Here is a 23,867-nt window from a genome sequence, read left to right as displayed (position 1 = left end):
GGGGATATCCAATTGTCTACAGATGGGCCTTCATCTCAACTCTGCCCTCCCCCTCATTCACATTGATATGATTTTTTTTCATTTTTTTACATTTTATTAGGGGCTCATACAATTCTTATTATCACAATCTATACATATACATACATCAATTGTATAAAGCACATCCGTACATTCTTTTCCCTAATCATTTTCAAAGCATTTGCTCTCCACTTAAGCCCTTTGCATCAGGTCCTCTTTTTTCCCCTCCCTCCCTGCTCCCCACTCCCTCATGAGCCCTTGGTAATTTATACATAGTTATTTTGTCATATCTTTCCCTATCCAGAGTCTCCCTCCCCCACCCCCTTCTCTGCCATCCATCTCCCAGGGCACATTGATATGATTTTATTCTGGGCTTTTGATGCCTAATCCCATCAGCACCCCATGATCCCACAGGCTGCTATGCTTCTTCTATGTGGGCTTTGTTGCTTCTCAGCTAGATAGCCACTTGTTTATTTCAAGTCTTTAAGTGCTATGTCATTTGATAGCTGGGCACCATCAGCTTTCTTCAAACTACTTTCTTTTCAAGGAAATTTCAGGAAAATCAATTGTATGCTTTCAATTTTGCATAAAAAGAGGTTAGCTGTATGGAATGTGCTATAGTCAATTACTTACTATGGCTCTTCTAGCCATAATCCATTTTGTGATGTGTGATAAATACTAGCCTCTTTGCCTGTGGTTATAATCCTGTTTTGGAGTTCTCTACTAGAGAATTAAGGTGGACATATTCTATATCTATACCTTTGTAGGGGTGTGACTTTAGCCATCACCCTTTGCTTCCTTGGAGATACAGTCTACTGGAAGCCAAAACCTACATCTCCATAAAAAACAAGCAATCTCATGCTAAAATCCTCAACAAGATTCTGGCCAATAGAATCCAACATCACATCCAAAAGAGTAATTCACCATGAGCAAGTAGGATTCATGCCAGGGATGCAGGGATTTTTCAACATTTGAAAAACAATCAATGTAATCCACCACATAACCTAGGCTAAGAATAATAACCACATGATCATATCAAGTGGCAGAAAAGGCATGTGACAATATCCAACACCATTTTTGGGAAAACAGTCAACAAAATAGGAACAGAGGGCAAACTCCTCAACATAATAAAAGTCATATAGGTAAAACCAACAGCCAACATCATGTTTGATGGGAAAAAGCTAAAAACATTTCCATTGATAACAGACACTATATGAGTATTTCTCCTATCACCACTCTTATCAACATTGTACTGGTAGTCTTAGCTAGAGCCATCAGACACCAAATGAAATTAAGGTAATAAAAATAGGCAATGAAGTGGAATGCTTGTTATTTACAGACAATATTATCTTATATATAGTAAACCCCACAGTCTCCACAAACAGCCTACTGGATACAAAAACAGCCAGAAATCAATCAGATTCCTGTGAAGAAAGGTATAAAAAAGACATTAAAGTAATACCATTTACAATAATCACATAAAAAGTGAATTAGTTAGGAATACTCCTAACTAAAGAAACAAAAGACCTACATAGACAAAACTACAGAATACTACTTCAATAAACCAAAAAGCACCACATAAAAGGAATACTATGCTGTATTCATGGATAGGCAGACAATCTAATGAAAATGTCAATAGCACCTAAAGCAATCTACAGATAAAGCACAATCCCAATCCAAATCCCAAATACACTCCGTAAAGTAATGGGAAAACTAATTATTAATTTCACCAAGGGCTCAAGTAGAAAATGTTTTGGAAATGATGATGGCAACATATGTACAAATATGCTTGATACAATTGATGTATGGAATATTATAAGAGCTGTATGAGCTCCCAATAAAATGATTTAAAAATCTTTTAATATAAGAGAATATGTCCAATCCATAGCATTCATGAAAGAACAACATTTGCAGCATTTAAAACTATTACAAGTGCTGTATACAACACAAAGCAGGCACACCAGCGAACTCCAGCACCCAAGTGACCCTGGCCACAGGCGTGATCTTACTTTTGAAGTGATCCCACACAGCATCTGTGGAACCCTACATCAAACAGGTACACCACCCCGCTACTTGAGGAAGAGTTGGAACTCTTCCAGCCTCACAGACAGGTGATCAAGTTTCTGCTATCTCCTTACCTACTACTCTGTTTCTTCTCACTTTATTCACTAGACCTTCTAACTTTTCCACCGCACTCAGTCTCAACATGCTCAGGTTTGTGTTGGGGGTTTATTTTCTCTCTTTCTTCTTTATCCCTCTATTTATTTCTCTTTTTTTCCTTTTCTCTTCCACTCTTTACTAAAATGTGCCACTACTGGATTTCAGGTCACTACCCTGTGCTTAGGGAAAATCAACCCAAATAGCAGGAGGAACTACAGCCTGCCCTCAGAGGGAGTGCTGTACACCACACAAGGCACCTGGGACAAACACCTACACCGTGCTGTGCTGCTGAGGAAACCTCCGTCAGACCTCTAAGGCGATCTCATCAACTAGGGCAATTCTGCCCAGCACCACTGGGTCCTGGCAATAAAAGGGCACACCAACCTGCCATTTTGGGGCAGGGTCTAAACCCCTCTAGCCCCACATCCAAGCAATCAGGGATTGGCTATCTATTTATTCTTTATTTCCTCCTTCTCTCTCTCCTCCCTCTTTACCATCACAGCCAATCTTAGTGAACTCAGTTAGGTTATTTCCTTCTTTCTCTTCATTCTCTTTTTCTTTCTTTCCTCTATGCTTTGCTCTCTTTGCCTCTCTCTCTGCTTGTATGATTCTCTCTGCTCCCTCTCATTCCTTGCACATACCACTGCTGGTTCCCAGACCCCTACACTCAGCCTAGAGCAACCCTGTCCTCCCAGTGGGCAGCCTGACCCTAAGACAGTGCTGCACACAGGACGAGTCAGTGCTACACACCATACAGCACAGGGTCAGCTATTTCTTTAAATATTTTCAAATTTCTCTCTCCTCCTTCCTTTTCTCTTCTCTTTTTTCTTTCACTGTGCTTTTCTTACACGTTTTCTTCTTTTCTCCTCTCCTTCAGCTCTTCTGTGTTATCTACCACAGCCTCAACAGATTTAGCTCTCCTTTTTAGTTGTTTTCTTTTCCTTCTTTCTGTTCTTTCCTCTTCTTTTTTTTTGTTTACTGTTTTCACCTTTGTTTACTCTGTGAATTTTTAGTGTGCATGGGCGTCCATTTACTTGGCATAATTGCCCCAGTCTGTGTCTTCCTCTTTCTCTCTTTTCCTCTCCTTTCACTCTCTTTCCTGTCACAAGATATAAGTGGCCTCCAACCACTCCCCTCTATCTAGGGAAACTCTGAAGGCCCAACTGGGGGAGCTCTGACCCGCATTTATTGGTTTGGCAAGCAACTGGGGAATTCACTCCGGTCCTCTCCCACACACCAAGCATCAGGGGGTTCTCCCCTACAAAAAGTGGGGGCATCCCCAGCCTAAATCCCGAGGCTCTACAATTGACTTGCGGAAATGACTGACCACCACTTGTGGGGCTCCACGCTACTGCAGGAATATCCACCCAACCTCCAAGGCGATCTCTCTGTCTATGGTAATTCCCCTGCCAGCTACAGAGTTACACACCAAGGAGGGTATACCCGCACGCCCTCTTCAGCACTACAGTTGCAGAGAAAAACACCACAGGACAGCCGAGGTGCTCCAAGAACTGTGAAGCCTACTTAGAGATAGGCCAGGGAAGCGACACCATCATGGGCCCACAACAATCCGACCAGTGTCACATGAGAGGAATATCCAACACACATTCCAAGTAACAGAATTCTGGATGGCTAGGATAAGAGTGAAACCTCAGAACATCTACTGGCAGGTAGCTCATATAAGTACTAACACAAATCCCCCAAGAGAGAGCCTAGGGATCTTCGACTCAGGAAGAAGGGTCCAGGCTCCTCTCAAAAACATGTAAAACAACAACCAGTTCTAACAGCTTCAACAAAAAGCAGGAAAAACAGAAAGCAATGACGCAAGAAGTCATGAACCTAACGATGCGCATAGAAGAAGCAGATATTTATGCCACAAAAAGACATTTTCAAAATGCTGTTTAAAGTCATAAAGGATATGAGGGAAGCAATTCAGAAAAAAGATGAAATGATAGAGGAGATAAAGGCAACCCACCAAAGGGAAATACAAAAGTTAAGGCATGAAATAACAGAATCCAGTGACAAATTGACAGACCTTGCGAATAGGCTTGAGGAGGCAGAGAATCGTGCCAGTGACCTAGAGGACAACCAAGCAAACCTCAGCAAATGGGTAAAACAGTCAAATAAGACAATCAAAGAAGCTAAAGAAAACCTGAGAGCCACGTCAGATGCTATGAAAAGAAACAATATTAGAATAATTGGATAACCGGAACAAGACAGAACAAAGAAGTCAACAGTGAAAATAGCAAGGGAATTCTTAGAGGAGAATTTCTCCAGTTTAATAAATGAAAATCAAGCAACTATACAACAGGCTGAAAGAACATCAGCCAGAATGAATCCCAAGAAGAAGTCACCAAGACACATAATTTTCAAACTATCCAACTATGAGGAAAAGGAGAAGATCATAAAAGCAGCTAGGGAAAAGCAAACAGTCACGTATAAAGGTTCCCCAATAAGAGTATGTTCAGATCTATCAGCAGAAATGAAGAAGAGGAGGAAATGGAATAACATATTCCAAAAATTGAAGGAAAACAACATAAACCCAAGAACACTTTACCCAGCCAAATTATCTATTAAGATAGATGGAAAAGTAAGAGTCTTCTTCAACAAGGACATCCTCAAAGAATACATACAAAGAAACCCAGCTCTACCAAAGATCCTTGCCGAGCCAATATGGGCAGAATATCAACACTCACCGAAGACAAATAAGAGACCATCAAATAGAACAACTCTACCCATAGGGTGACAAAGAGGAAACAGTCCCCAGTATAGCACCAGCTCAATAGTGGAAAGAAGGCAAACATAAACCACTCACACCAGTGGGCATAGTAAATATATATGCACCTAACGATAGAGCTGTGAAATTCATAAATCAAACACTCCAAAAGATGACAAAAGAGATCACAGGCTCAACAATTATAGTTGTTAACTTTGATACACTGCTCGCTGATAAAGACAGATCATTGGGAAAGAAACTCAACAACGAAGCAACAGATCTAAATAGCACAATTGGACGACTTGACTTGATAGATATTATCAGAGCTTTCCACCCACATGCAAATAAATACACATTCTTTTCAAACCCACAGGGCACATATTTAAAAGTAGACCACATGCTGGGACACAAGTCGAACTTGAGTAAATTCAAGCGCATAGAGATTATACAGACGTCTCTCTCTGATCATTGTGCCATAAAGTTGGAAATTAACAGAAGGACAGTGAAGTAAACAAGAATAAACAATTGGAGGATGAACAATTTCCTATTGAAAAAGGAGTGGGCATTGACCCAGATCAGAGAGGAAATCAGGAAGTTTCTAGAAACCAATGAGAACGAAAATATGATGTAACAAAACCTGTGTGATACAGCAAAAGCACTTATCAGAGGAAGGCTGATAGCAATAAACACACACATTAAAAAAGAAGAGAGACTTGTTGATATGCTGACACAAAACTTAAACTAATTAGAGCAGAGTCAACAGAACAACCCTACTAATAGCAAAAGGATAGATATAATACAAATCAGAGAAGAGATACAGAAGAGGAAAAACAAAAAAACTATGGAAAAAATTAATGCCGCTAAAAGTTGATTCTTTGAAAGAATTAACAGAATTGATAGACTTCCGGCAAACCTAATCAAAGAAAGAAAGGAACAAACGACATTTGCAAGGATGAGAGATGAAACAGGGAACATTACAACAGACCCTAATGAAATCAAAAGGATAATTACACAGTACTATGAAGGTCTATATTCTAATGAATTCAACAATTTGGAAGACACAGACAAATATTTGGAAACACAATCCCTCCCTAGACTATCCAAGATGAATGTCAACAACCTCAATAGACCCATAGCAAAGGAAGAAATAGACAAGGTAGTCAAGGGATTACCAACAAGAAATCCCCTGGGCCAGATAGCTTCACAGGAGAATTCTACCAAGTATTCAGGGAAGAACTGACACCAATCCTATATAAACTCTTCCAGAACATAGAAAAAGACAGGGAACTCCCAAACTCTTTCTATGAAGCTAGTATAACTTTGATACCTAAATCAGGCAAAGATGCCACAAGAATTGAGAACTGTAGACCAATATCCCTAATGAACATCGATGCAAAAGTCCTTAACAAAATACTGGCCAATAGAATACAAAAGCATATTAAAAAATAATTCACCACGACCAAGTGGGATTCATACCAAGGATGCAGGGATGGTTCAGCAACTGAAAGACCATCAGCATTATTCACTGCATTGGCATGAAAAATAATAAGAACCACATGATAACATCAATAGATGCAGAAAAAGCATTTGACAACATCCAACATGCATTCCTGTTTAAGACACTTAAGAAGATAGGAATAGAAGGAAAATTCCTCAATATTATACAAGCCATATATGAAAAAACAACAGTTAATGTGGTAGTTAGCAGAGAAAAGACAAAAACAATTCCATTGAGAAAGAGGACCAGACAAGGATGCCCCTTGTCCACACTCCTATTTAACATTGTACTGGCGGTCCTAGCTAACAAGATAAGACAAAGGAAATATATTAAAGGTATTCAGCTGGGCAATGAAGAGGCAAAATGATCATTATTCGCAGATGATATGATGACATATATTGAAGATCCCTTAAATTTCACAAGTGAGTGTTGGAAGCAATAGAGGAATATGGCAGAGTGGCAGGATACAAAATTAACAAACAGAAGTCTATTGGACTGCTCCACACATCAGACAAGACCACAGAAGAGACAATTAAAAAGGTAGTATCCTTTACAATTGCCAAGCACAAATTGAAATACCTAGGGATATATCTGACTAAAAAAACCAAAGATTTATATGAGGAAAATTATAAAACACTACTTCAAGAAATCAAGAGTGACATCAACAAATGGAAGAGTATCCCATGCTCGTGGATTGACAGACTGAATATAGAAAAGATGTCAGTTCTGCCCAAGGCACTATATAAGTTCAATGCTATCCTGATACAAATACCACCATCCTTCTTCAAAGAATTAGAAAAACAAAATACCAACTTCATATAGAGAAGGAAGAAGCCCAGAATTAGCAGAGAACTCCTCAAGAAGAAGGACAAAGTGGGAGGGCTTGTTCTACCTGATTTTAGCACATAATCTACGGCCACAGTAGTCAAATCAGTGTGGTAGTGGCATAATGACAGATATTCAGACCAATGGAAAATTGCTGAAGACCTAGAAATAAAAACATCAGTATACAGGTAATTGATCTTTGATAAGGGCCCAAAAATATTAAGTGGGAAGCAGATGCCATCTTCAAAAAATGGTGCTGGAAAAAAATGGATTTCTACATGCAGAAAAATGAAGCAAGACCCTTACCTCACTCCATGCACAAAAATAAACTCAAGGTGGAACACAGACTTTGAGATAAAAACCCCAAACAATTAGGGTCATCAATGAGGGAATTGGGGCAAATCTGAGAACCTTGGCATAGGGAATACATAAGCTACCAGAAATAGGGAAGGATACAAATACAGAGGAGTCACAAACAGACAAGTGGGATATACTGAAGATAGACACCTGTGTTCATCAAAAGAATTCACCAAGAGAGTAATGAGAGTACACCGACTAGGAAAACATCTTTAGCAACGACACATCAGACAAAGGCCTTATTACTAAAATCTACAATACTTAAGCTTTCAATAAGAGAAAAACTAATTGCCCACTGAGGAGGTGGGCAAAGGACCTGAAGAGAAGTTTCACAGAGTCTGAAATCCAAATGGCCAATAAACATATGAGAAAATGTTCCCGATAATTAGCCATAAGAAAAATGCAATTTAAAACAACAATGAGGTACTACCTAACACCCTCAAAGATAGCCCAATTCAAAAAATCAGAAAGCAACAAGTGTTGGAGGAGCTGTGGTGAGATAGGAGCTCTCATCCACTGCTGGTGGACCTGTAGGTATGTACAGCCACTATGGAAATCAATTTGGCGATTTCGCAAACAGATGGAAATTGAGTTACCATACGACCCAGCAATCCCTCTATTGGGCATATTCCCAGAAGAGGCAATAAACAAACCATGGCCAGATATCAGTGCTCCAATGTTCATTTGAGCACAGTTTACAATCGCAAGGAGTTGGAAACAACCCAAATTTCCATCAACAGATGAATGGATTAAAAAACTGTGGTATCTACATACAATGGAGTACTATGCATCGCTAAAAAGCAGGGATGACTGCATTAAGCATATCGAAGCATGGGAAGAACTGGAGGAAATTATGCTAAGTGAAGTGAGCCAAGCACAAAAGGACAAGTGCAACATGAGTCCACTGAGGTAAGTTTATATATATGTAAAAGAGAACAGAAAGGTAACTGCAAAAGGGGCACAGGGAAAAAGCTGCTGTATACAAACACTCCCGGGGTGAGGTCCAGGTAGTATGGCAGGGGCCAGACCAAATCCAGGGGTACATATGGTAGCCAATTAAAACGGGGGTGGAGGGAGGAAAGGGGAAAGGAAAAAAACGTGTGATAGGGGAATAGGGCACTGACCCACCCAAGGGGAGGGTAGTGTTTGTGTCTCCACAGGGAAAGAGGGACCAGACATAAAGCCAGTGCCAGACGAATGCAGGGTGCCGGCAAGGAGTGGGGAGCCAATGGAGGGGCCTGAGGGCTCAGCCCCCATACCAGCTACATGGACAACTGCCACTCACCCCAGAAGAATTAACCTGAGAGGACGGCACTGAAACTGCAGCTAGGGGAGAGGGGCATGTCTGATCAGAGCAAATGGGAGCAAATGAAGGGGGAGGAAGAGAGAGTCGAGCACATCCTGGCCCATCAGGCCTGGAGTACGCTATCCCTGCTCTGAACAGCCAATGGACCCAGTGGACAATATGGCTGATCCCACTATGAGACACGCCATTCCTTGATGGCCCAGGACCCTAAGGGGGCCAACACTGGAGACTCAGGGCCGGGACTGGCCCAGACTGACCCTGCGACACTGAGGCAAACCACTAAAAGCATGTGACAGAGCAACCTTGCAGCCCCCAAAGGAGTACAAAGGCCAGACTCTGGGTCCAAAGCATGGCACCCCATTGGACCTGACTGAAGGACACGCCTAGAGAAAAAAATCAGACCTTGATCTATTTACAGGTTTTTCTTTCTTTAAAATTTTTTTCTTTTAATTTGTTCTTCTATGGGCAATTGGTTTCCTTTTTTTATTGTCATAGCTGTGTTCTCACTCATCGCCTATCTTGCAATGACTTGAGTTTTGGTGTATACTACAGATCTATCTAAAATAAGATAGAATGGGTGAATAGTCTGGAGGAGAAAACAACGGGATCAATGGTTCTGGGGGAACACGGGAGAGGGGGAGGAGGGGGCAAGGAGGTGGTGCTGACCAACCCAGGGACAGGGGAGCAACACGTGATCTAAAATCAGTAGTAAGGAGGGTGTGAGTGTCTTGGTAGGGATTCAGCAAGGGCAAGGTAGTCTAGAGAAATTACTGAAACCCAAATGAAGGCTGAGCATGAGAGTAGAACAGAGGAAAGTAAAAGGAAATAGAGGAAAAAACTAAGTGACAAAGGGTATTTATAGAAGTCCAAAGACTGGAATATACATATGTAAATATTTTTATATGAGTGTAGGGAAACATCTATGTGCATATATTTATAGGTTTAGTACTAAGGCATCAGATGGACATTGGGCCTCCACTCCAGGACTTACTCAATGCAAGAACACTTTGTTCTATTAAATTGACATTCCAGGATGCACACCTTCCCGACATGATTGTTGAAGAAAAATGTGTGCATAAGCAAATGTGGTGAAGAAAGCTGACGGTGCCCAGCTATCAAAAGATATAGCATCTGGGGTCTTAAAGGCTTGAAGATAAACAAGCGGCCATCTAGCTGAGAAGCATCAAAGCCCATATGGAAGAAGCACACCAGTTTGGTTGACCATGAGGTGTAGAAGGGACCAGTTATCAGGCATCAAAGAACTAAAACTCATATTAGTGGGTGCCTACCTTCCTGATACGACCACTGAAGACAAACATGTACATAAGCAAATATGATGAAGAAAGCTAATGGTGCCCAGCTATCAAAAGATATAGTGTCTGGGTTCTTAAAGACTTGAAGATAAACAAGCGGCATCTAGCTGAGAAATATCAAAGCCCACATGGAAGAAGCACACCAGACTGTCTGACCACAAGGTGCAGAAGGGACCAGTTATCAGACATCAAAGAACTAAACATCATATCAATGGTTGCCCACCTCCCTGATATGATAAATAAAGACAAACGTGTGCATAAGCAAATGTGGTGAAGAAAGCTGATGGTGCCCAGTTATCAAAAGATAGCGCATCTGGGGTCTTAAAGGCCCGAAGATTAACAAGTGGCCATCTAGCTCAGAAGCAACAAAGCCCACATGGAAGAAACGCACCAGCCTGTGTGACCACGAGCTGTCAAAGGGATCAGGTATAAAGCATCAAAGGACAAAAAAATCATATAATTGAAAATGTGGGCAAGTGCAGAGTGGAGACTCAAAGCCCAATGTTAGCCAACCAGACACTCCTTACTGAAGGGTTGTGGGGAGGAGATGAACCAGTCAGGGTGCAGCGTAGCAAAGATGAAACATACAACTTTCCTCTAGTTCTTAAATGCTTCCTCTCCCCCATTATCATGATCCCAATTCTATCTTACAAATCTGGCTAGACCAGAGGGTGCACATAGGCACAGATAGCAACGGGAAACACAGGGAATCCAGGACAGATGACTCCTTCAGGACTAGTAATGAAAGGGGCAATGCCTGGAGGGTAGAGAGAATGTGGGGTAGAAAGGGGAAACTGGTTACAAGAATCTACATATAGCCTCCTTCCTGGAGGAGGGACAGCAGAGAAGGAGGCAGGGGGAGATGTTGGACAGTGTGACATATGACAAAATAATAATTTATGAATGACGAAGGATTCATGAGGTAGAGGGGACTGGGGAGAGGGGGTAAAGAGCAACAGATATTAAGGGTTCAAGTAGAAGGCAAATGTTTTGAAAATGATGATGGTAACAAATGTACATATGTTTTTGACACAATGGATATATGTATGGATTGTGATAAGCATTGTATGAATCCCCAATAAAATGATTAAAAAATAAACAAAAAACCTGTTACTCTTTGAAGATATGTTGGTTACATATGATATCCTTTGGCTATTATTCTCGTATTGTTGTAATTGCAAGTTGAAATTATTACTATAATTTTTAATTTATGCTGTATGAAGTTCTAATATTCCAAGCTGAAATATTATAATAATGAGGAATAAAATGGAAGTTAAAAGCAAAATAAAATGAGTGCTCGCAGATTGAGAAACCAGTTTAACCAAGGACACATCATAGAAGGGTCTAATTACTAAAATCTGCAGAACGGTTCAATAAGAAAAGAACAAATGACCCAATTAAGAAATGGGCAAAATACATGAACAGACAGTTCACCAAAAATGTAATAAAAATGGCTAACAAACACATGAAAATGTTGATGACTACTAGTCATCTGAGCGATGCAAACTTAAAACACAATGAGATATCAACTTGCACTCACAATGCGAGTCTAATTAAAAACAACAACAACAAAAACCAGAAAAGAGCAAATGCTGGAGAGGTTGTGGAGAGAATGGAACTCGTATACACTGTTGGTGGACTTGAAAATACATATAGCTACTATGGAAAACTATATGGCAATACTCAAAGCAACTGGGAATTGAAATCCCAAAGATCCAGCAAGAGCATTATTAGGCATATACTCACCCCTCAAAATAAGACACAAGACAAGTGGTATGTTCTCCCATGTTCATAGCAGCACAGTTCAAAATAGCAAGAAACTGGAAGCAGACCAAATTCTCAACAGTGGAAGGATGGATAAATGAACAATGCTGCATACACACAATGGGATAGTACACTTCCATGAAAAACAGTGATGAAAGCATGAAGCACCACATGACATAGAACTATCTGGAAACCATTAAGCTGAGTGAAGTCAGTCAATCACAAGAGTATAAATATTGTATGAGTTCACTACTATTGAGAGAAACACCAGTTAAACAAATCTTGGAGACCAATTCCCCAACAAAGGGGTAGAAAGTCTGCCTATGGGCCATGAGCCATACATCACCCCCCAATATGCACACCAGAAGATGAATCTCGAAAGTGGGGTCCTCACATGGGCTGTGGTCACTCCTTCAAGAAGGGGAAAGGGAAAAGACCATCCACTGAATCCTAGACAACACTGGGACAACCTTATATCAACAGAAACTCCACAGGAATGAGAGGAAACCCTTTCTGGAAAATCAAGTAAGACCAGAAGATGGGAGCACCCACATTTAGAAGGCATGTATGTGTCTCTTGATAGATGTGGTGGGTAAATGGGCAGGAGCAACCTCACATTGAGTAGGGGTGCTAAACAAGAATTGTAGGGAACCTGAGGGGAGAACAAACTCAGTTCTATGTTCCTGCATAGACAATTTGAATAAGTCTATATCTATCCCCTGGTGAACCATGCCTTGAACTAAGCACTCTGAGGACCTTAGATGCTAGCCTTTCAGGGAACTTGGCATCCTCCAAAGAACATATCAGAAAGACTCGAGGTGGAAACCCGACTGAACTAACTGGGCTCTACGGTAAAATTAACTGTAGCTCTTGAACTTAGGACTCACATTTCCCGAGGAAGCAAATCATGGGCACCTGAAAACTGTGTAGATGGTCTTTGACCTTCAGGAGGACCCCTGGTGCTAATTCTGGTGGCTCTGCCTGTGTCATTAACTCTTTCTTTGCTGAACTTCAATGCAGTCTGATGATGTGTCTGCTTTCATGTCCCTTTCCCATTCTGTTGTGTAGGTTCCCGTGGTCCCTATCAGCTCTCTTCTGCTTGGCTAGTCCCCTGGCTTCAGACAAAGGGCTGGCTCTAAACTTTCTCTATGCCACTGTCCTAAATTCCTTTCACGTCACCTCCTTTGATCTCCCATCCTCAATAAATCTCACATCCCTAAATATAACCTATTAATTGAAATAGCTCACATCTCTGAAAAACCTAACAGATTGAAATAAATTCACAGCTAGACTATACTCGCATTAACTCCCCATCTCAACAGTACCTCAAATTCTATGCCATCAGATAAATTACTGATGTAATCGATACCATTGCCTTATACACCAGGAGGGTAATTAAGGACTCTTGGATTTGCAAGCTGTCACAATTTAAGATGCTTCAAAACAAGTGAATTCAAAAACAAATCAAATCTGAAAATAACAGCCATCTGAGTTTCTTCAACAGGTATAGGGAGCCTTTAATTTTATTCACCTCCATCATTAGTATTAATGTGAACTAGAAAGACCAAAGACTTGATAACATTTGAATTATGGTGTCATTGAAGAATGTTGAAAGTCCCATGGTTTGCCAAAAGAACAAAGAAATATTCTGGAAGTCATTCAGCTACAATGCTCTTTATAATTGAGGGTGGCAAGGCTATGTACTTTGGACAGTGTATTGGACAGGGTTCTCTAGAGAGACAAACCAGATTGCTAGTAATTATATATAAATATATTTATAAAGATAGATATATAATTCAAGAAATAAACCGTTACATAATATACAGATAGATAATACAAGAAATTAACAGTTAAATTAGAAAGCAGTGAGACACTAGCAGTCCTTCAAGTTTTGAGAGCTGCCAGTTGCCAGTCCCCTTCTGTAGAGAGAGCTGGGCTATATATACCCAGGCAGCAAACAGCAAGGCAGGTCCCCAACTGTCATCAACTGTTGGTCCCCAGCTCCAGAGATGAACATTCCAATTGTGTGGGCTTAAAGGGACCTCAACTTACAGCGACACAGGCTAGGCATCCCACAGGTAGTGTACCCCTTTAAACTGAGGCACAGAACAAGCAAGGCGAGGCTCACCGAGCCATTTATCCCTCTGCCCTTCAGTTAATCCTACTTGTGTTTATCGGCCAGGCTGGCACAATAAACTATAGCAGAAAGGTTATCAGGCGAGACCGATCCCTGGAAAAAGACATCCTCTTTGGTAAAGTAGGCCAAAGAGAAGAAGTAGGAAACAGAAGAAGATTCCCAACACAATGGCCTGGCACCGGCTGCAACAAGGGCTCACCCAGAACACTTGCTAGGAAGGAGGTCAGGCCGGGGTGGTGTTCCCTTCTGTGGTGCACAGGGTCACCGAGTCGTGGCACCTAACAAGGAAACATTAACACTACTGGTTCGCATTTATTAACAGGCATGGACCAAGGAAGTGGGATGAGACAAGGTTAAGCCAAATCTCTGCTGTCCTGTGCTTCCTAACAAAATGCGGCCAGGGGTCCTTATTTTGCTTTGGGTTTTGAAAAAAGCCAGTAATAGAGATGAAGTCAGGGAGACAAATTATTTCCCCCTCTAGCTTCTAAAATACATACATAAACACATACAACCAAACCAAACAATCTAACAAAAAAATCAAACCTGATGTTGTCCAGTTAATGCTGATTCATAGGGACTCCATGTGTGCAGCAGAACTGACGTCCATTGAGTTTTCAAGGACGTGACCTTTCAGAAGTAGATTGCCAGGCATTTTTCCTGAGGCACTTCTCAAACCCACTTCTGTCACGTTAATGCCAACTCACAGTGCCCCAACAGCAAAGAGTGGAACCACCTGTCGTGTTCCCGAGGCGGTGACCTTACAGAAGTGGACTACCTCATGTTTGGTTTTGGATTGGTTTGAAATGCTAACCAACCTTTTGGTTAACAACCCAATGCTGAATCCCCTGCACCAGGGAGGGCCTTCTCAGTGGGTTCTAACCATCAACCTTCTGGTGAGGAGCTAGTTTCGTATCCAATTGTGTCACCCAGTGTTTCAACACACGCACACATATGCACACCCCCTGCACTGCTGCCCATGGCCCCTTTTACCCTAGAAAATAACCTTGGAGTCTGGTTAAGTGACAGAAATTTCCTGCCACTCTGTTGTACTATTTTGAGCAGCCCACAGTTTCCTTTCTGAGGAGTGAACCTCGGTGAGGTGGTAATCTGAACTCTTGTTGGTTAATAAAGTCCTGCAGCACTTGCTGGCCAAGTGCTGCTGTGTTTACACACTTGGCTGCTAGTCAAAAGGTGGTTGGTTTGAAGGCCCGAGATGCTCCATGGGAGAAAGATGTGACAGTCTGTTACTGTCAAGATGCCCAGCCTAGGAAATCCTATGGGGCAACTATCTGTCCTATAGGACTGCTAGGAATCAAAATCAACTTGGCCACAGACAGCATTTAATAGAGAATTGTCAAGGGACTGCATATCCTTGTGACACCTGCTTGCTGTGAAGGTGAGGGTGTAAATACAAATATTCCCCAAATTTCAAAATAAGAAAGAAGGTTCATGAAGCATATGGCTTTTAAGTCCTGAAGAAGGTACCGTAGGTCATATTTCTGACTATGCTCTTTCTACTTTGTATTTCTGGTTGCTGGAAACCTCTGGATTTTTTTGCTTTTGAAAATTGAGATACACTTTACACACATCGAAATGCCCACATTTAAATGTAGATTTTATGGATTTCACAAATGCCTACAGTGTCATCAACATCCCTGTCAAGATGTAGAACATTCTGCTCTCTTAGTTATTAAAACTTAGGACCCTTAGGTAAAGCTATTAACAGGAAGGAAAGTCACGCTTCAGGAAAGAAACCTTGCCAATGGGCAGTAGGTACACCTATGTGAGGTCCTGCTGACTCTGAAAAGAAGGGAAAGGCAATCTCGTAAGCTGAGCTTTTGAGGCCAGCTTTCTCTTTATGATTTTGTTTGTGTTTCCTTCTTTCCTTCGAGAGCTTCTCTGCTCTGCATTACACTTTTACATGAGACCCTAGAAATGTGAGCATTATAGAAAGACTTCTAAAACGAGTGTTTCTATTTTTATTCTTCCTCTTGATTTTATTGTACTCTTGATGCCATAAATAAAACTTGTGGTTGCAAGTAACTAATCAGCCTGGTTTATATAGGCTGCTGATGAAAACAACCACTATTCCAGTGTAAGCTCTGCATTTTGTTTTCTACTCAGATGGCTCTCAACAGTAATGTTATATCATTTCTTAGCAGTGTGGTCAAGATACTACACTTACAGTCAAAACTAAGCTTATGGTATAGTGTACCATACAAGGCCATGGGAGAGTTGTAATTACAATATCCTTCACTGAGCAATTACCAAATACCAAGCAATGAAGGGAAAAACCGAACCAAACAAATACAAAAAGCAAAATTAAACAAGAATCTGTAAGGAACTGCATATCCCCCCACCCTGGATTTAAGCCATGTACGACCTTTATGAATTTACTCTCAGTTTCCTGCCATACAAACTGCCCTGAGATTTTACTGCCCTTTATTTCATTTCCCGCCAGAGGGTGGCTGTCTTGACCCTTGCTAGGATTGGTGCTCTTTCACTAGCAGCTGCTATGTTCATTGGTCAATACATGACTGGTGGCATCTCCCCCCAGGTGTAAGGTATGCTTCATTAGCATACTTACCTGTTTGATCAGTTGCCCGCCATTTCTTCCTTATTTAGAGATGCACGACTATTGGCTACCTCAGCTGTACCTTATTTTACATGTGACCTAATGGTGCCAGCCCTTTGCTGGCTATTTAAACCTCTGCTCTCAGCTCAATAAATGAGGCTTGATCAGATTCCTGTCTTGCCTCCATTTCTCGCACCCTTGCCCATCTTCATTCCCAGTCCCTCTTTCAGGTATCCATGTTGTTGATGTCCCGCGGGACGGGACAAGAATCCAATTAAAAGGATGTCTATAAGAAGGTATCAGAGGTGGGAATCTTCATCCAGTTAGGATGTTTTTATCATTAGGTGTACCCCCCCCCCAGCACAATAGAAGGAAGCACTGTCGGAGCCTGTCACAGCCTCACAGCTGTTTCTGTACCCGAGCCCCGTGTTGTAGCCATGCTGTCGCTCCACCGGTCTCCCTCTCATTTGTTAACCCTCAACTTTACCTAACATGATGTCCTTCTCCAAGGACTGGTCTCCCTGACAACATGTCCAAATTATGGAAGACAAAGTTCACCATCATTGCTTGTAAGGAGCACACTGGTCATACTTCTTCCAAGACAGATTTGTTTGTCTTGTTAGCAGTCCATAGTTCTTTCCGTATTCTGGGCCAGAACATCAATTCAAACGCACCGATTCTTCTTCAGTCTGCCTATCCAATGTCCAACTTTCACAGGCAATATGGAGCAACTGGGCTAGGCACACCTTATTCCTTAAAGGAACAGCTTTGCTTTTCAACACTCTAAAGACATCTTATGCAAATTTATGCAATGAAACGTGCTGTTTTATCTTTCGACTGCTGCTTATATGAGCATTGATTGTGGACCCAAGAAAGACAAAATCTGTGACAACTTCAGCCTTTTCTCCATTTACCATGATGCTACCTATTGTTCTGGTTTTGAGGGTTTTGGTGTCCCTTACATTGAGTCATAATCCGTACCGAAGGATGTACTTTTCGATCTTCATCAGTCAGGGCCTGAAGTCATTCTCACTTTCAGCAAGCACGGTTACTCTGGTGACTCATAATTTGAGAATCTGGTTTGGCAAAATCATGAGAGCTAACCTGCTGGTGGTGATAGTAGGGTCCTGGATGACCTCACCTGGTGTGCCTAATGATGGTACATCCCCAAGCATCTCAAGACAGCTTTCCGGACTAGCTCATAGCATGTTAACATTTTCTATCTGATTTCTGAGCCGATTAGATATTGAATATTAGTCTCATAGGCATAGAGAATGTGTGTCTTGCAGATCATGCATTTCTGTAAGAAACAGAAAGAGGCTTCAAAAATTTGCGGAAAATGGAACAAAAAGAAAATGGAATTTTGTTATGAAAATTTTGAAGCCTCTTTGTAATTTGTTCGTACCCACTATGTGTCAGATACTGTTCTAGGTTCCAATTACATAGTAATGAATGAAGAACGTGTCTCTTTATTGCTAATTGACATGAATTAGAAAAATGAAAGCTAATATTCACCCATATTAGCTTGCATGTAAAAACTGTATGAGCCCCCAATAAAACGATTAATAAAACACTTCAATGGGAGCATTTGACTGAAAGTCACCCCTTTCTTGTTGTTGTTTTTTATCAGGAGACTTGGAGATGCCGTGTTTAAGCACTTCAGCACCCTTTCTTCAGACAAATGCATGTCGTGTGTCTACTGTTATAGTATCTGGCAGAATAGTACCACTACCCTTAACATGCCCTGTGTTTTACCCAATTATCCCCCTTCCTGCCCTCCAGAATACCAGTAACAGCTGATCTTTTTATTGTCTCTCTGGTTTTTCCAGGAGTCTTGGTGGTACAGGGGTCAAGTACTTGGCTTTTAACTGAAAGGACAGTGGTTTGAACCCACCGGTCACTCTGCAGGAGAAAGATGCAGACTTCTACTTCTGTCAGCATTTCGAGCCTTGGGTACCTGACTGGCCATTCTTCTCAGTTCTGTAGAGTTGCCACAAGTCAGAATCCAGTCAGTAACAATGGGTTTGACTTTCATAGTTTTGTCTTTTCCAGTGTGTCATATATGAGGGATTTTCAAAAAGTTCATGGAGGAATGAAATTAAAAGATAATGGAATTTTTCCATGAATGTCTTGAAGTCCTCTTGTAATTGGTCTCACAGAGCATGTAGCCCTTTTCCAGATATGTGTCTTTTACTTAGCAATATTCATTTAAAGCCCCACTTCCATGTCTTTTTTATAGTAGGAATTATTTTCAGAGTATCTGTTTTTCTTTTTCTTGTCAGAATAGGCCAAGGTAAGAACCATTTCTGGGAACTTAGGTCACTAAGCAGATACACATGGTAGAAAGGATTGCCCAAGAGTTCAGTTGGCGGATCCTAGAAATTCATCAGCAACATTAAAATAACTGTATAGTCTCTGAACTGTAAACCTATTCTTTTGGGCCACTATTTGTATTTCATCTGGCTTTTGTGTTAGAAACCCTATAGGTTGCTGTGCATTGTGGGATTTTCAATGACTTGATTTTCAGAAATAGATTACCAGAGCTTTCTTCAGAGACCCTTCTCTAGGTGAACTGACATCTCCAACCTTTTGGTTCGCAGGCCTGTATGAAGTCCGACAGAATTCATGTGAGTAGCACCAAGAACCCAGGAATGCCCAGGTCTATTGACAAGAAAAGACTCAATAAAACTGAGACTCTGATTTGAACTTTCAGCCTCCTGAACTGCAAGAGAATATATTTCTGTCCTTTGAAGTCACCTCTGTGTGGCATTTTTGTTACAGCAGCACCAGGAGACTAGGACAGAGGCTGTAGTCTGAGAACGACAATGGTTTGAATAAATTATGCTCTCCCTTGATGGGGAATTGGAAGGCAATGCATTATTGGTGTGTGTAGCAGGGGGAGGGTTTCAATGTGAGAGAGAACATGAACCATTATTGAGACATCCAAGACAGATTCCTTTCTGTTTCCTTGCAGAAAGTAACAACAGGTATCAGTATTACATGAACACTTTGAACTACTGGTTGGTATAATCCAATTATAACCAAACAGCTACAGTTTTTACAATCTTGCGTGTTAATTAGGGAGCAGATTAACATGTCAGGCAGTTCTGAAAGAGGAAGATTGTAAAGAGTTTGTGGTCTGGCACAGCTGATGAGTGAATGACATTTGTTTAAAACACCACCCAGCCTCCCTTTGGCCCACTTCCAAGGAAATGATGCTTGAATCGCACATTAAAATTTACTCTGCAATTTAGTCATAAAATCTAAATTATGGTTTCATGACACCAGAATTATCAACAGAAACAGCAATGGCTTAAATTCAATTAACTAGAATGTCTTCACTTCTTTTATTGCATAATTTGAACTCAACATTTACATGGCTGATGAAAAATATCCATTCCTAGGAATGTAATTAAAGGGGTACCTACTATATTATAGTCATCTGGGGTGCAGGCAGGGGTGATGTGCGGGGTATAGAAGCAGCCTAAAACAGGCTGGGTGATTCACCGTGCTGCATGTCAGACCGCTGACCATAGGGTCAGCAGTTGGAAGCTCCCAGCTCCAGGGAAGAAAGTGGAGGTGAGCTCCACTCAGAAAGAGTTACAGTTTTGGAAACCCCCAGGGACAAGGCTGTGCGTGGAAATTGATGCCATCAAAGTGAGTTTAGTTTGGGCTTTGAGTGGAAATCATGGGCTGCATACTCAATAAAATACGTTCATTCGCACAGGACTCACAAAATTTATTTCTATGCACGACACTAGCAGACACATCAAAATATCATGAAGGAAATGCTATCAGGGAGTGATGAGACCGTTCCATGGAACACAGAAAGCAGAGCATTGGGAGAAGGTCAGAGGGCGAAGGGCTGGCTGGCAAGGGTGGGTAAGGGTGGGGATGGGACTCAAAAGGAATTTTCAGGAAAAGAGAGAAATCTGACTAAGGAAAAATTTCAAAGCACAAAGCAATTGGTTGAGCAGCAAATTAAATTTTCTGCTAATGTGATTGATCACTAGATAAAAATGAACTTCAAAATGATAAGGATTCCTTAAAACAGGATTTGTGACAAGAGGGTGGGTCTTCCTTCCATAAAAAATTTCTTGCTTCACATCCACAATAAATTATTTCCTTTCCCTTTCCTCCCCCTGACCCCCGCCATTTGACTTTGCTTAATCTCTGGGCATACACAAAATAGATAAAGCAGCATCCTTTTAAAGAAGCTCAAAAAGAAATTATGAAAAAAAAAACCCAAAGCATATTCTCTTTTGCTTGCCAGTGCATTGGTCAGTCTTCCAGTTACCAAAATCCCAGATCAAATACTCAAGCACAGAAGTTTGCACATGGCGCACAGACGCTATGGGCTATGGCTGCTCGCAGAGAAAGGACAGAACTGCTTACTCGTCTCTGGGCTCAGATGGACTCTCTGCAGACTCTGGGATGCGCCGCCGTGGAGAGCTGGTGTGGCTGGAACACAAAGAGAAGCAAGTCATTTATGATCCCTATAATGATGTGACTCCATCACACGATCATTTCCAAAGTATAAATTTGACCTAGCCCCCTTTTCCAATATTCTTTTTAAAAAACAATTAAAACTCTACCTGCTCTCTTAAAAGAAGAATAAGTTACATAATAAATACTTGGGCCAATGGAAATCTCTGGGCTTAGTCCCCTCTGGTCTTATGCCTAGAGACAGTCAAGAACAGTGAAAAATGTCTCCTCTCCCTATATTATTTGAGTCCAAACTTGAGCTTTGCTTATCTCAAAAAAGAGAAACACAAGCTCTTTTCTCAAAACAGTACTAAAAGCCACTCAGTCAGAACCCAAAATTCTTTTAAAAGTAAGCATGTGACTAATTCTGGGAGTGGGGGAAGTAATAGGGAAACAGAAAGTTGGACGAGAGAGACACAGAACTTTATGATGCAGGGTAGGTAACGGGTTGTGTATTCGAAGAGGTTATCATTTGGCGAACTGGGCTACAGTATCAGCCAGCACTCAAACAGGAAAAATGGCAAATGAGCAACGTCACTGGTGCTCCATCTAACGTCACTACACTGGGCATCTCGGATGCACTCGATATCTGCGCTTTGGGGAGAAGGTGTTCCTACTGGATATCCCACATCAGATCATGTTACCAACGCTCTTTAGTTGATTCGAGCTCTGGGCTGCTCCCTGTGTGTCAGACACTAATCGGTGATTTGGTAGGTGGGGAAAGTTGATCACCAGACTTTCTTCTGAAGCAGCTCTGGGTCGACTTGAAGCACCCTTCTTTGGGTTCCCAGTGAAGAATGTAAACGGTTCACGCCATCCTCTCACATTCAGCTACTTCTAGTTTATTCTTAAAGGTACAGCATTTTCTAGACCCCCACCCCCACCCCAAGACACCCTGAGCATTACATCAGAGGGAGTGCTTTTAGTTTGGTTCTTTGCAGAAATCTTCAGAACAGCAGTGACATTGAGGGGAGTCTGCAGAAAGATGACCTAATTGGTCAGTTACAAGATGAGAATGCCAGGGGAATGAGGAGCCCAGCCACAGGCTGGGGGTGCTGCTGCTGCTGGTGGGGGTGGGGGTGGGGGTGGTGGTGGTGGGTGGTGGTGGTGGTGGTGTAGGGAAAGCTGAGGCTTGACCACAGTGACTCTTTACAAACAAACCCAGACCCAAACCCACCACTTTTGAATTCGACTTATTCTAAGTAAATCTATAGGGCAGAGTACTCTGTTTTCTAGGGTTTTGGAGGCTGTATATCTTTATGGTAGCAGACTCTCTCACCTTTCACCTATAGAGCAGCTGGTGGGTTCAAACTGCCTACCTTTCAGCATAAGGCGCTAAGAACTGTTTCTCTAACTTGAAAAAAGAAAGGGGAAAAAGTCAATGCAGTAGACAGTGAGCTGACTCTCTACTACCTCTTCTCTGGATTTCAGGTAGGGAATCCTGTCCACCTGATCCTCAGCCACTCACTGTTCAATGCACTTTTTCCTACTACTGCCTTCTAGTTGGCTGCTCTCTGGGAAGCAGCCACGGGGTCTGGTGTCCACAGAGACCAACAGATGAAGTTTAGATGGTCTCCATTAAAAGCTACACAATTCGAACCCTTGTAGGTGGTTTTTTGTTTTGTTTTATTTTGTTTTTTGTTATTTTAGTCTGGGAGTTTGTGATTCCTGAGAGTGGCTTTGCAAGTGAAATTAGGTGCATTAAAATCTCACAATTTTGCCTGGCTGCTATTGCTGATGACCACCCACTGAAATTTTCTTATACTGTGGTGGCATGTGTGTTGTGATGCTGCTGGAAGTTCAGGTACAGATATTTCAAGGACCAGAGGGTCACCCATGGTGGAGAGCTTTCAGGGGTGCTTCCAAGTTAAGGCAAACTAAGCCTGGCATTTCTACTTTTGAAAATTAGCCAGTGAAAAACCCCATAGATCTCAACAGAATATTGTCAGCATGGGACTGGGTAGCATTTCATTCTGTTGTACATGGAGTTGCCTGGATTGAAGACAATTCAACGGTAGCTAACAGCTAATAATATCAATTTTGAGCATGCTTTATTTTCCCTTTTCTCTAAATTCCACTCAGCCATTGAATGAATTTGTTCCCAAGTGCAAGAGCAGCTGACATGTCATATTGTTTTTTAGGTGAGAGAAAGAAAAACTGCATTTTCTGACACTTCCTTCAAATCTACCACAAGAAGCGCTGGTAGCAAAACGGATTATGCTTTAGTCCGCTGAACTCCAGGTCAACAGTCTAAACACATCAGGTACTCCATGGGAAGAAGAGGAGGCTCTCTACTCCTAAAAGATGTATAGATCCTGAAACCCAAAGGAGCCCTTGACCAATTGAGGGCTACTATGAGTTGGTGGAATTGAGCTTGTGTTTTTTTCTTTTTCTGACCCACCATCATTGTTATTATCTATTATCATTTAGATTCGCACTCCCTCCTCCCCCAACTCCTTGCTAAAAAAATAAGAGACAAATTTACTTCATTGCTCATTACCCTAAACTGAAGGTTTGGTAAATTTTCATGACTTCCAACCATGAATGGCCTGTTTCTCTTACAATTCTGTACTTCTCGAAAACATTTAACAGCTCAATGGAAAAATGGGAAACTGAGAGAGTCATGAGATGGCCTAAAATGCATGTGTGATTTTGGTCAAAATTATCCAGCAAACTTGTCTCAATTTTCAGTTTGAACTTGAGAAAACCAACA

General features: G+C 41.5%; 1 protein-coding gene across 1 annotated transcript in view; it reads right to left on the bottom strand.

Annotated features, from left to right (window-relative positions):
- Positions 1 to 23,867, bottom strand: part of GHR (growth hormone receptor) — a 312,451-nt gene that overhangs the window by 68,897 nt on the left and 219,687 nt on the right. The window contains exon 3 of the mRNA XM_075540981.1: positions 21,065 to 21,130. Within this exon, the coding sequence (XP_075397096.1) occupies positions 21,065 to 21,130 (66 nt within the window). The remainder of the gene's footprint in view (positions 1 to 21,064; positions 21,131 to 23,867) is intronic.

This window comes from Tenrec ecaudatus, chromosome 2 (assembly GCF_050624435.1).
Source record: "Tenrec ecaudatus isolate mTenEca1 chromosome 2, mTenEca1.hap1, whole genome shotgun sequence".
NCBI classification, from domain to species: Eukaryota; Metazoa; Chordata; class Mammalia; order Afrosoricida; family Tenrecidae; genus Tenrec; species Tenrec ecaudatus.
Note: the sequence above shows the minus strand (reverse complement) of the source record. Positions and strands in the feature narration are given on the sequence as shown.